Below are 13,842 nucleotides of genomic sequence, written 5' to 3'. Positions count from 1 at the left end.
GGACTTAGATACGATGTTTAAAGTGTTTAAATAACTGTGTTTGGTTTTTCTTTTAAAAAAAAAAATCAACACAAATATTTAAAAATGAGTAAATTCCAGTAGGCGAGGCAGACGAACCGGGTACGGATCTCGAGGCCCGCGCGGGAGGCCGGCGAGGTTCGGGGTGTCGGCCTGGCCTGGCTTGCCGCAGTCTGGGCCCGCCCCGCCCGTCTCCCTTCTCCCCCCTCGTCGCTGCGTGCGCCCCGCTCCCCTTCCCAGCAGCAGTCGCCGTGAACTCGGGGGGCTCCCGAGTGCCGGTTCTGTCCCCCGCGAGGTCCGTCAGGAAGACGCAGCCCGGGCGGAACGACGCGCCCTGCCCTTCCGCGAGGCGTCCCCGGGGGGGTGCGTGCGGTCTCCCCGCTCGCCCGGGGAGCCCTCCGCCCGGGCGCCGGCGATGACCGACTCGCGGCGGCGGGCCTGGTGGTGGCGTCCCCCCCGGCACGGGCCGGGCATCGTCAGCGTTCGCGCGGAAAAGGAAATGACGGCGAGATGTCAGCCGTGACGTGGAAGGGCCCGGAACACGGGCGCGCCGAGGCCGGGCTCGGCACGGGTCAGACGCCACGGGCCTCGGGGCCGTCCTCCCCGGGAGCACGCGCCCCCCGCGCTGGGATTCTGACTTGGGGGTTTAGTGGGCACGTCGAGTCCCTCCAGGCGGAGAACAGCGAGGGGGAGCTCTCCCTCACTCGCTTCTCTCCCGTGGCCGATGCCATCTGCCAGTTTCAAAAATAATTTTTAAAAGCAAGTGTTTTGGTTCTTCTCAACGTGCAGCAAAGACAGATGCTATTTAAAGGCTTGTTTTCTGTCAACTCCCCCCTCCCCAAAGAGCCAGGATCCGGGTGTCGGCGCCTCTGGCTGGCTGGCTGCACCCCGAAACTACCTCGTGTGGGACCCTTCGGCAAGTGTCCTGCACTGGTCGCAGTCTGGGAGCAGGAGGCGCGATTCTGCCTTCGGAGGTGCTGAGCGGGTGAACCAGCGCGAGTGCAGAAGGCCCTTCGACATTTCAAAATCGATTGATTATCCTGGACGCCTCCCCCCGGCCCTGCCCTCTTCCGTCCCGACGTGTGGCTGGGTCTCCGAGGCCCCTCCCTCCAGATCGGACGCCCCCGGAGGGGAGGGCACCCCCACAGAGCCACACAGCGTCCGGCTCAGAGCCTTACCTGGGAGGCAGCCTAACAATCAGAGGTCACGAGTGTAGACTCTGGAACCGATCCGCCTGGGTTCGAATTCCGAATCTGCTACTTCGCTGCCGAGTGACCCCCAGCAGGGGACTCGCGCTTTCTGAGTCTCGCTGTCCATGTGTTGAGAAGGAAGATGGTCGCGTGGGCTGTTCGGGAAGACGGGCGAGGCCCACACACGGTCTCGTAGAAACTTCAGGACTGCCGTTACCCTGACGACTGGACCCACGGCACCCACATGCGACAGAGGCTCACGTGGCTACGGCGACGTCCTCTGCCCCGCGAGGCGCCTTTTTCAGCGGTGGATTCAGCATCCGTTTCGTGGCCGGCGTCACACGGGACACGTTTCACGTGTCACCTCGGCGTACGGGGCAGGCGAGTGCCGTCCGCTCCACAGGCGAAGAGGAGGCTGGGGGTTCCGGAGGCCTCGCGACGGCTCCGTGTCAGGCGGCCGGGCAGCTGTGAGAAGAGGCCTCGGATCCCACTTGACTTCGGACGTGGACGCCGCCCGCACTCACCTCATCCGCCGCCCCTGCCCTGGCCTTGTGGCTGCACGATAGCTTTGTGACTTCGGCACGACCCAGCCGTACCGACACGTGACTGTAACCCAAGCGCGCGTGTCGGGAAGGGCCCCAGAGCGGCAGCCCGCGCAGGCCGTCCCGTAGTTCCCACTGATTCTCCTCCTTCTCTCTGTTTGTTTTGTGTGCGTCGTGTGCTTTGACCCAAGCGGAGGTCCCCGTGAAGAGGGGAGCTCACTCCCTCACACGGCGGACACCGTTGGGTGGGGGACGGACGGGTGGGCGCCGGGCTCCGTCCCTTTCTCCGCCCCGCGGATGAGGAGGCCGCGTGTTTGATACCTTCCGCCGGGGCCTGCCGCGTGCGGGTCACACCGTGGGAACGCCGTCCGCAGTCCCGCAGCTGAGCTGGACGCGGCCCCGACGTGAAGGAGTATGCGTCTCCCTCGAACGATGTGTTGACAAAAGTCCCCGGATGGGGTGTAGATTCCTTTTTCTGGCCCAAATTCTCCTGCTCCTTGACACGGCCTGCGGGGCTCCTGTCTTTCAGGCTGTAAGTGTTCATTTCTCCCCGGGATCATGGCGCCGTTTGTTACCGGGCGCCCCAAAACTCAGCGCTTTGAAACGCAGCCAGCGGTCTGTATCTCAGTTTCTGTGGGTCAGGGGCTCGGGCGTGACTCCCTTGGCGGGTCCAGGTGCTGGGGTCCCTAAGGGGAGGCTGCACGTTTTCGGGGAGAAGTGTCTGTTCAGGTCCCCTGCCCGTTTTTTCATTGGATCATTTGGTTTTTTTTCGTTGTTGTTGTTATAGAGTTGTATGAGTTCTTTTGTATATTTTAGATGTTAGGCCCTTATCGGAGGCGTTGCTTGCAAACATAGTTTCCCGTTTGGATGGTCGTCTCTTTACCTAGTAGACGGTTTCTCTTGCTGTGCGGAAGCTTTTTAGTTTGATGTGGTCCCGTTCATTTATTTTTGCTTGTGCTTCCCTTGCCTTGGAGGCCAAATTCACGAAGTGCTCTCTAAGTCCACGGTCCATGAGTTTCGCACCTATGTTTTCTTCTATGCAATTTATCGTCTCAGGTCCGATGCTCAGGTCTTTATCGTGCTAAGTGAGATAAGTCAGACAGAAAAGGACAAGAACTGTGCAATTTCACTCAGATGCGGGATATAAAACAGAAGCAAATAAGCAAATGAACAAAAACTCACAGACACACCCAACAGAAAGGTGTGACCAGAGGGGGAGGGGGTGCGGTGGGGGAAGTGGGGGTGACGGAAGGGGACCAGACTCCGGGTGGTGAGCACACGGTACGATGTACAGATGGCGTGTTACACACCGGTACAGTGAAACTTACGTAACCTCGTTAACCGACATCACCCCAATAAATTTAATTTTTTTAAAAAGAAAGTTGCGGTCCAGTGGCCGGCTCGGGCTGCGGTCATCTGACGGCCTGACGGGGTGGGGTCCCGTCTCCAGGGGCCTCGCGCGCGCGCCGGCCGTGGGTGCTGGCCGGGGGCGGGTGGCCCCCCGCGGTCGTGGGCGGCCCCGTGACGCGGCGGCCGGCTCCCCCGGGAGAGCGCGGAGTGAGATCTGCGTGTTGTTGATGTCGCGTTACAGCGTCCCGCGGGGGGCACGAGTCCTGCTCCCCGCGGAAGGGAGCCCGCGGGAACGGAGGAGGGGACACCGCGGTGACGGGGACGTCGCGGAGGCTGGCGTCCACTGCCGCCGGCCACCCGTGCCCGGGTTCACGCGCCGCGTTCCACGTTCTACTGAAGCCGGCTTCGTCCTAAGTAACACGCCCACTGAATCACAGGATTCGTGCGCTGGGCGGATTTTCCAGAGCAAACGAACATTCGCGCACGGCCTGCGCGTCCCCGCTCACCTCCCGGGCTCTGCGCCTGGGAGACGGGGACCCGGCGGGGGCCGGGTCACGGCGCCCACCGCGCAGAGCCCGGGGAACGCCCGGATGCTGACGCCGCCGTCTGCCTGTCCCTCCAGGACCGCCTGTACTTCGTGATGGAGTATGTGAACGGCGGGGACCTCATGTACCACATCCAGCAGGTCGGCCGGTTCAAGGAGCCTCACGCCGTGTAAGAGACAGCGAGGGCCGAGCGCCCCCTCGGGTGCGGGGCGGGATCTCGGTGGCTTCGGATCTGTAGCCGAGCGGGGGGTCGCATCTTCCCGGCCCCTTCTCTGTCCACGCCGCTCTTGGACCCCGACGCCTGGTCGTCGGGCGCTCCGGGCCTCCATGGGGACGAGGGCCCGGGGTGCTCTGTGGTCCCGGGGTGCGGAGGCCGGGCCCAGGCTTCTAGAAGCGCGACTTTCCTGCCGAGTCCGCTCTGTGCCCTTCGGCCCACGAGGAGGCCGGCTCGTCTCCCTAGAATGCAGACGGCGTCGTGGCCAGGATCACAGCCGGTCCTCGGGTTCGGCCCGATCGCCTCGCCTTCGGAGTTCGCCAAGCCCTCGTCCCCCCGGCAGGTCCCCGGGTGGCTGCTCCATTCCGTCTGCCCTGCCCCCTCCTCCAGCTGCGGAGCCCCTAAGCACCCCGTTCCGGGAGCTTCTCATCCTGTCGTTTGTCTCTCGGCGCAATCCTGAGGGGACACAGGGTCGCCCGTGGTCTTTTATCTCTAACGGCTGGTGGCCCACGGGGCCGGACCCCATCGTCACACACGGCACACCCGTGTGCTCTGTCCCACCCCGCCCTCGAGCTGTGGCCGTCCCCTGCTCCCTTCCGGGCGTCCCCTGCTCCCTTCCAGGCCTCCGGGTGCTGACGACCGCCGCCCTTCCCACCTGGCTGTCACGCGCCAGCCGGGTCAGGGGTCAGGTTACCTCACGGCACTAAGCCTTGGTTTCCTCACGCAAGCAGCAGGGGGCGATGGAGGCACCCGGGTCCTGGGACGAGAGCGAAGGGGGAATCAGGTAGCTGGGAGGGTGCCGAGCAGACGGTCGGGCTGCAGCAGAGGCTAGCCGCTGTCAGCGAGCGGGCTTAGCTTGGTCTGGTCTGAGGCGGGCTCTCCGTCTGGACCCCCGCGCCCCGCGAAGCCGTCGCCGAGCCTTCTCCCGCCACAGTCCGTCCTTGCTGCAGCCTCGGACCCCGCCCCGCCCACCCGTCCTCACTCCCGCAGCCCTGGCCACCCCCGGGTGGGCGGCCGGCGCTACGGTGTCCTCGAATTTCTCCATCGCCTTTTTTTTTCCCTCCTAATTTCAGATTCTACGCCGCAGAAATCGCCATCGGGCTGTTCTTCCTGCAGAGCAAGGGCATCATTTACCGGTACGTGAGCGCGTCTGGCCCCCGGCCTTCCCCCGCCCGCCTCTGTCTTTAACCGCTTTTAAAATTAGCCTCCGCGGTGGGGGAGGCCGTCTCCCGCGCCCACTCAGGCAGGTGTCCGCCAGGTGGCGGCGCCCACTGCCCTGGCGGGGTTTGGGCAGCTCCGGGAAGTGACAGAAAATCCCGACGGGCCTGCCCCTGGCAACGGGGCGGAGCCTCAGATGGCAGACGGCTCGCTCGCAGAGACGAGCCTCGTTCCTGGGGCCCGCGAGCACGTTTGGGGAGCAGGCAGAGAGCCTCGGCTGGCCGGAGGTGATGGGTCGCGCCCTCGGGACACGCGAGTTGTGTCGTCCGGCTGTGTAACTGCGAGTCAGCGGTGGCTCTCTGGGCAGCTCGCCCCGAGGGACGGCGTCAGGCCGGGGCGCGGCCCTTGCCCGCCCTGGAGCCGCGCGAGCCGGGGCCCGTTCTACGCTTCACGCGAGGCAGACGCCTGAGCCCGAGGCTGCCGTTCGTCAGAGTCCACGTGGCACGGTCCTCCTTAGGTCGTGTGGGTGCACATGGAGAAGGCCCCGCTGGTGCTGGCTGGTCCGTCACACCGGAGAGGCTGGCGGGGGGCACGGGGCTCCCGAAGGCGCTTGGCGTGGGGGGGGCGGGGTCTGTTTAAAAGGCTGTGACGAGCCATGAGAGTCCACGTCACCGGCGCCACACGGACCTTTGTTCTGCGGCCTGTCAGCCAGGCCTGTCCTGCCTCGTTTAGCACAGTCACCATATACGTGATGACGAGTCTCCTTCATTAACTGTCTCCTATAAAAACAAAGTCCGCTTCATTTAGTCACTCGACACACATCCATCGAAGGCCTGCGCCACGCCGGGCCGCCTTCCCGGCGGTGGGGTCCAGCCGTGAGAAACACGGACAGAACCACCCGCCTTCGTAGAGAGGCGGTTCCCCCGGCGGGAGACAGATACGTAAATCGTAAGGCTACGGTCTGTCAGGCCGTGGTGAGCGCCTCGGAGGAAAATCTGCCTGCTGGCTGCTGGCCCGTCATTCTGCCGAGAGCACGGGGTCAGGGTCCGAGGGGTCAGGGTGACCACGGAGTCCTGGGCCTCGCCAAGCAGCTGCCGGAGGCAGGACTTAAGGCCTAGAGGGGTCATCCCCGGTGGTCCCCGGGGCTGCGGGTGCCGGAGGGATGGAGGCGGCAGGCGGGGGCCTGGCCAGAGCCTGGAGTCCTGGGGCTCCCCCCACCCAACACTCCTTGAAGTGGCCATGTGAAATCGAATCGGGGTGGGGCATGCTCCCCCCAAGTACAAGGCCCCCCACCTCCCTTCTGCCCCTGGCAGCGGAGGGGGCGGGGCGGGGAGTGGCTCGTGGGGCCCGCGGGCCGTCTTGGTCTGGAGGAGGCCGGAGCGGACGGCGGTGACCTGAGCGGTGACCAGCGCACGCCCTCAGCGACCCTGCGCCGCCGTGCGAGCATGAGCCGGGGCCGGCAGGGCCTCTGGGGCCTCGGTTTCCCCTGTGACTGCCGTGGCGGGAGCATCTCGTGCCGAATGCTGTTCTGGGGTCAACGGGAGGCATGTCATCTTCTGTATGGCGCGACCCCTAAACTCGGGCCAGCGCCTCCGCTGGCTCCCGATCGGAGGGACTTGGGGTCACTGTCCATTCCGCTGGTCGTCCTCTCTCGCGCTGACGCCGGGGGTGCGGTCCCATCCCGGACGGGCCTCCTCTGAAGGAGGCGAGTCTTCCGAGGGGGCATTTATCACTCATTTAAACGACTCGGCGTCCAGACCCCTTCGGGTGTGAGTAGAAACAGAGTCCGCCGCCTCCTGTCCAGACCGGAAGACCAGATACTCACACAGTGCCCTGGAGCCAGGCGGCCACACAGTCCGGGCTCTGACAGTCGCCACACTGTCCCAAGATCTCCAGTCAGAAGTCGGTGACCAAGGAAAGGGAGGCTGGCCATAGAAATCAGCGGCACCTAGCTCCCCGAGGCGAGAGGGAGCGGAAGGCGTTCTTGGCAGCGCGCCGGAGCCCAGCTTTGGGGCTCCACGGAGCGGGGCGGGGCCCGTGTCCTGCGGTGGCGTGGGCGGTGTCTTCGCCAGACCCACTGTGTGGCAGACAGGAATGATTCCTGGATGTGGAGCCTCCAGGTCAGGGCCTCAGCCTCCTCAGAGAGTCCGTGAGCTGCCCCCCACCCCGTTTCCTTTTTACAATCATTTTTAGATTGAAATAGTCATAATTGGTTTTCGTTGCTCGCCGTAAAGTTCTTCAATTGACACAGCTTTTAAAATTGATAGTCAGATGAAAATGGGAAGAAAAATTACATGACGGAACATGGATGGCTTTTTAAAGTCTTTTAAGTGTTGCGAGTCCCCCCCTCCCTGGTCAGACGTCTAGGTAATCAGACAGGTCTCGAGTAAAGGGGACGAGGAAGGATGTCAGATGTGCCCTCTCTGAGGACCATGTCTGGGGGTGCCGGGTGGGGGGAGGCAGGTGGTCCTCCCTGCCACACTCGGTGTGTGATTCGTTGGTCGCCATCTCTGGAGCGGGTGGTGATTTTTCCCATGATGAGTTTTTGAGAATGAAAACAGTTGCCCCGGCCCCCTTTGGAAGCACAAAGGAAGGTTCGTCATGTCGCATAAAAGGGTCCAGCGATCATGACCGCAGCGTCCTCCCGCCCCAGACCCGCCTGGCTCTTGCCTGAACCTCCCTTTCTAAAATGAGTGGAGGGTTTTTTTTCATGACCCTGGTTGCCTCCCCCCACTTGTCTGGGGGCGTGTGGTCCGGCGAAGGGAGAGGGCCATGTGTTCAGGTAAAGCGAGTTGCTGCGAAGTCCAGCTTTGCTGAGTTCCGAGCTGGGGTTCCGAGAGACCTGAGACCCGCGGCTGGTGGCTGAGCGCGGAGGCCCGGAGCGGGCAGCACCACGGACAGCGCCGGCGGGCGGAGCCAGTGCAGGCGGGGTGGTGCAGGCAGCAGCAGGGGCAGCTCGGAACCGCCTGTAGGAGGCGGGGCCTCACACACACCGCCAGGAGGGGCCAGGATGTAGTTCCAGGTTGTGTTCTCTTAGTCGACAATGACGGCAGCCACTCAGTGCGAGCTAACTTAAGGTAAACGAGGCATTTTGGGGCCGACATAACTGAAAAGTCCGGGGGGCAGACTTGACTCCTCTGGGCCTGATTAGATCCAGGGGTTCAGATGACGTTACGAGCCTCCACTCTGTGCTTTGCTTTGTCCATACTGGCCGCCTTCTCTCGGTCTGGTGACCGGCGGCATTTCTAGATTTACGATCTGTCCCCAAACCGAGGAATCTCAGTGTGAAAAAGAGCTCAGCCCTTTCCCATGGGACCAGTCCGTGGCTCCAGCAGCTCACGATGGGTCACGGGGCCATCCCCGAAGGCATCGCCGCGACCAGCGGGTTGGGGTGTGTCCATCGGCCGGGATGGGCTGCCTGACCACTCCTGGAGCCAGGAGTTACGGTCGGCGCCCCCAGCCTTACGTGACGTGGCAATCAGGGAAGGACGGTTCTTCAGAGGAAAATGTAGGGTCCCTCATCCCATGAGGCCAGGACGGGCAGACACCGCGGAGGCCCCCTGCCCAGCGACGACGACTGAGGGGAGGGGTCTGAGCCGAGCGGCCGCGGGTCCCCTTACCTCCCAGGGCGCTGGGCTTCCACGGGGACCGAGGCCGCCGGGCCCGTGGCTCCGCCCTGCTCCTTGGTGCTGAGCACCGAGTGTCGCCCGGGACAGGTGTTCGGGAGGGGGAGGCGTGTCCACCTTGGAGTCGCCCTGTGTGCTGGGAACGTGCGGGGGTCCCCGACACGTCAGGCTCCCCTCCTCGACTCAGGTGTCCCCCCGACGCCCGTCTGAGGTGTCGGTCACGTCCACCGCCCTCCTCTTCACTCCGCCCTGTGGTAGCCTTCACGGTCCTGCTCGTGGACGCGAGTCCTCCCGTCCTCCGGCTCTGCGAGTGGCCTCTGACCGGCGCGGGCGGTTACCTCGTCCGCCGTGTCTGCCACGTGGCGAGTGCGCGAGAGGCAGTTTTCGATCGGAAGGGCTTGGCGGGAAGTCCCGGCTGTGACCTACGAGCGCTCGGAGCCCCGGGAGTTAAATCAGGTTCTCTCGACCGGTTGTTCACCCTCGGCGCTCCTGGGAGACATGGACAATCCAATGAGAGACACGTCGCCCCGGTTGGTACGAGGGCCCCGCGAGAGCCCCCGCGAGGTGCTCCCGGCCACGGGCGGCCTGCCGGGCACCACGCGGCTTTCCGCGGTGTCTCTTCCCAGAGCCGGTGTCTCAGGGTGTCCTCGTGAGACGGCCGGCTTCGCAGAGAAAGAAAACGGGGGGTGGGGGTGGGCCATTCCCCATCTCTCTGCTCGATCGCAAGCCGCCGGAGGGCAGGGGCCGGCTCGTCCTCGGCCCCGTGTCCCCACGGCGCCCGGGCCGGGGCCCAGCACAGGAATGCGTGGCTGAGGGTTGACTGGCGATCAGCAACGTCTAATGAAGTCCCCAAACTCTTGCGTCCACCCCACAGCGACCTGAAACTCGACAACGTGATGCTGGACTCTGAGGGCCACGTGAAGATCGCCGACTTCGGCATGTGCAAGGAGAACATGTGGGACGGGGTGACCACCAAGACCTTCTGCGGCACCCCGGACTACATTGCCCCCGAGGTGAGAGCCGCGGCCTGCCGCACGCCCAGGCGGGGCCGAGGGCGGGGCCGGGGCGGGGCCGAGCTGGGGCTGGGGGCGGGGCCGAGCTGGGGCCGGGCCGGCCAGGCGCCCAAGACCTTCTGCGGCACCCCGGACTACATCGCCCCCCTGAGGTGAAAGCCCGGGGGCCAGGCCTAGCCCGGGCCGGACGCCCTCCCGGGCCCTGAAGCAGTCCTTTGGGGTCACACATGCAAATTAGCTTAGCTTGCAGCCAGCAACTCAGGCCCGAAATACATCGAGGTTTGGGAGAAAATGGAAATAGAACTCCAAAGAGCCGTCTACCACGCATCAGTAAAATCCTTCGTGGAGCCGCTGTGGCCTGCGGCCATATGGCACTTCCTGATTGTGGCATTGGAGCGTTGGCTAAAAGGAGAGACAGGGAGGAAGAGAGGTCCCGGGACCCAGGGCAGACGTGCGGCACAGGGTCTGTGTCCTGACCGGTGCGCAGGGGTCGTGCCGACCCTGGGAGGCGCGTGCGTTTTCCTCCCGTGACGAGGACGTCGATGGGAGGGTAGCGATGTATTCCCTCCCGTCCCCGAGGAGACGGTCAGCAGCCAGACGGGCTTCCCGCTTGTCGCGGGGCACACGTTTGTGGCGCGGGGTGACGTTCCCGTCTCCTCCGCATCGGCGCCCAGAGGGCTTCCCTCTCTGCAGTCCGTGTTTGTGAGGCGCCGGGGGGGGGGGGGTGGCCCCAAGTCCTGGCAATGGCTGTTCTAGAATCCTCCCCTGCCTGCCTAACCGTCGGTCACTTGACACGTAACAATGGTGGTGACCGGTGGCCCTGTGTAACGCGGCAGCTTGGCACGGAATTTCAAACCTGCGTTCTCTTTCACCAAAGCGGTTCCTCTTTAGGGACCGAGTTCACACGCACACACGCACACGCACACACGCACACGCGGTGGGAGGGGACGTGTTCCGAGGCCCTTCTCCGCTGCCGCACTGTGTATGAATGATGAGCAGCAGCGACCGACTCGGGGTCTGTCCCTGAGGGCTGGGGGGGGGGGTGGCTGGCCGCAGCCTGCCACGTCACACCGGGGGGCGCTGTGCAGCCTTCGCGAAGGTCAGAACCCTGCCCTTGAACGGTGGCCGTGGGCCAGAGGCAGGGCCAATGACCGAGTTGTTTACGGTATGGACCACTACTGGGCATCGAGTCAAAAGAGTGAGTCACATAGGGGCAGGTCGCTGTGGGAGACAAACTGCTCAGGGAAAGAAATAAATCAAGGCGCACGCTGGTAAGTACGACGTGGTCCTGTTCGTGGACAATAACGCGTGCGGCCGGGTCTCTCCTACGAGTGTGCGTCGAGGCGTGTACGAGCTCTGACGGTCCTTAAGGCCGAGGGTGTGTGTAGCCTTGAGCGTCTCTGGTGACGGGAAGTTTGGCTCCACCTGATACGGCTTAAAGTTGTCACGATGTAAATATGTTCTCGCATTCCTTGAGTAATCGAGAAGTCGTCCTTATGAGGAATCAATCCTTTCTGGGGCCGCCATGGGGTCCTCCCTGTGTAGGTCACCTTGGGACGTGGCCAGCAGTGAGTTGGGACGTCAGAACGGTCCTCCAGCTGCCTGAGTCCGTCACCTTTGGTTCTCGGCTACTGCGGCACGTGAAAGTCTCCTGGGGGGCTTTGGGAACACGGGGTGCCCACGCGTCACCCTGGGCCAAGCGGAGCAGGAGCGCTCAGGTGGGGCCCGGTGTCTGCCAGTCCGGGGGGTCGGCCCGAGAAGCCCCGAGCCGATGGAATGGGCCGCAGACCGCCGTCGGCTGCCCACCCCGCCCCGGCACCAGCTGTCCCTTATAAAGGATGAAGGCGTAAGGTCGTCATGAGGACACTTTCCCGGGTAGCTGTCCCCTCGGCCTCCGGGCGTCTCTGATCTCCCAGGGGGAGCTGAGGGAGGAGGTGAGAAGCAGCCGCGTTTGCCGTGACTCGCTCGCCGGCCAGAAGGGCCGGTCGCAGAGCGAGAGGGCCCTCGGGTGCCGGCGGACATGTCGAGGGCACGATGGGCGAGCGGCATGTGCTCCTGCCCCGGTCTCGCAGAACCCCGGGACGCAGACACCAAGACGAATCGTCGGGCGCACGGGGACTCTGCACAGGGAAGTTAGGTGACTGCTCCCCGGATCCCGCACGAGGGCAGCGGCAGGCGGGACCCTAGACCTTGGCCTTTCGCCTCCGGCCCCTGCGACTCGCCGAGTTCACGCCCCGCCCCCGGAAGCTGGGCTGCTCACAGCCATGCCGGACGCGGCCCGGGCCCGGCAGTGAGGGCGGCCGTACCCTGAACCCGAAAGCTGTGTGTGCCAGGCGATCCGCCAGTTCTGCGTCCAGGTGTTTATCCCAGAAAATAACCGGCCAGACGTGCAAACGCCTCGTTACGAGGCTCTTGCCGTAGCATTGGAAGGAATCCGACCGATGGAGAATTGATAAAGCAGGTTTTGGTGTAGCCGTGTAGGGAGCTCTATGCTGAAGTAAGACCTGGTTATGTCGGGGCGCAGGTGTTAGCCTGGAACTTGTAAGAGAATAAAGCACTTTATTAAAATTGCACATACTAACACGTACATCCTTAACAAATTTAACGCGTATCGACAGACCGAGGAAGGAAATTGATGAAATATCAGGTTTTTTTTTTCTTGATAGAGGATTATGGGTGATTTTCATTGTATTCTCTTAGCTTATCCATACTGTTAAATGAATAGTAAAATACTAATAAATGCTGTTACATTTTTTAACTTTTTTTTTTAAATTTTGGTAAACCAAAAAATATGCAACTTCCCCCCTTATCCTGTTCTAAGTGCACATTTCGGTAGTTTTAAATGACGGCCAATTCGCTCTTTCGCGGTGGGCAGGGGGCAGGCAAGGGCAGGCCTCTCCCTGCACCCGCCGGCTCCCGCCCCGCGAGGGCTCACCGTCCCTGCAGGGAGGCGGTGTCGGCCTCCAGGGAGACGGGTCGCCCCGCCTGACCGCCCGCCTTCTGTTTTCCAGATCATCGCTTACCAGCCCTACGGGAAGTCGGTGGACTGGTGGGCGTTCGGCGTCCTGCTCTACGAAATGCTGGCCGGGCAGGTAACTGACTCCACGTGACCCATGCTCGACATCCCCCACCCGCACCCATGTCCGCCGGCCTCGGGGCTGACCCCGCTGCTGGCCGCTGGCCACCCCGACGTGCAGGCTCCCGGGAGCCCCAGGGGGAGATCGCGGGGCGGGGCAGTGGGGATCCGGCAGGGCGCCCCTCCACGGTCCTCTGCCCCACAGGCGCCGTTCGAAGGGGAGGACGAGGACGAGCTCTTCCAGTCCATCATGGAGCACACCGTGGCCTACCCGAAGTCCATGTCCAAGGAGGCCGTGGCCATCTGCAAAGGGGTGAGTGAGCCCCTCGAAGCCTGGGGCCAGGGCCTCTGCGTGCAGGGCGCGGGCGGGGCGGGGGGTGAGGGGCAGAGGCTGCGTTCCAACCCTCACCCACCACCAGCCCGGCCGGGACCTGCTACCCCGTCCCCCAGAGCAGAGGGCGCCAGTCCGTCAGCCGTGCCCCTGCTGCGTCTGCTGTGCGTGTGTGTGTGCATATGTGTGTGTGCGTGTGTGTGCATGTGTGCGCGTGTGTGCGTGTGTATGTGCACGTGCATGCACATGCTTGTGCATGTGTGCATGTGTGTGTGTGTGTGTGTCCACATGCATGTGTGTGCTCGTGCGTGTGTGTGCTCATGTGTGCTCATGTGTGTGCTTGTGCATGTGTGCGTGCGTGTGTGCGTGTGTGTGCATGGGGGTAACATTCAGCGTGCGGCTCTTGTTCTTAAGAAGACATCAGGCTGCATCGCTGGATTCTCTAGACCAGCTGACCAGGGTCTGTGTTGCCAAGGCCCCCTGCACCCCCCCACGACACCCGAAGGGCTAGAGCGCAGGCCAGCCGCATACAGGCGGCGTTGCCGGCGCCCCTGTGACGAGGCGGGGCTCAGGCTCGTGGTCACGGGTCGCTACGTGCACTGGCCATCAGGTCTGGGGCATGCTCACCGTGGGTGGCGAGTCCCTGGAGGGCAGTGGTCCACTCTCCCGGAAGGACCTGACGCTCAGCCCTCCGCCTCGGCCCGGAGGTGAAGTCCGGGTGTTGAAAGCCCCCCTGTGGCTTGCGGGCCAGGTCCTTACATGCGTTGTCCGAAGGCGGC

General features: G+C 63.6%; 1 protein-coding gene across 2 annotated transcripts in view; it reads left to right on the top strand.

The window, feature by feature from the left end:
• Positions 1-13,842, top strand: part of PRKCB (protein kinase C beta) — a 193,083-nt gene that overhangs the window by 160,425 nt on the left and 18,816 nt on the right. For both annotated transcript variants that reach the window (XM_016155513.2, XM_016155512.2), the window contains exons 11-15: positions 3,723-3,814; positions 4,933-4,995; positions 9,518-9,656; positions 12,668-12,748; positions 12,938-13,045. In XM_016155513.2, the coding sequence (XP_016010999.1) occupies positions 3,723-3,814; positions 4,933-4,995; positions 9,518-9,656; positions 12,668-12,748; positions 12,938-13,045 (483 nt within the window). The remainder of the gene's footprint in view (positions 1-3,722; positions 3,815-4,932; positions 4,996-9,517; positions 9,657-12,667; positions 12,749-12,937; positions 13,046-13,842) is intronic.

This window comes from Rousettus aegyptiacus, unplaced genomic scaffold (genome assembly GCF_014176215.1).
Source record: "Rousettus aegyptiacus isolate mRouAeg1 unplaced genomic scaffold, mRouAeg1.p scaffold_m13_p_8, whole genome shotgun sequence".
In the NCBI taxonomy this organism is placed as follows: domain Eukaryota; kingdom Metazoa; phylum Chordata; class Mammalia; order Chiroptera; family Pteropodidae; genus Rousettus; species Rousettus aegyptiacus.
The sequence above is the reverse complement of the archived record's forward strand: the minus strand, read 5'-3'. Positions and strand labels throughout refer to the sequence as shown.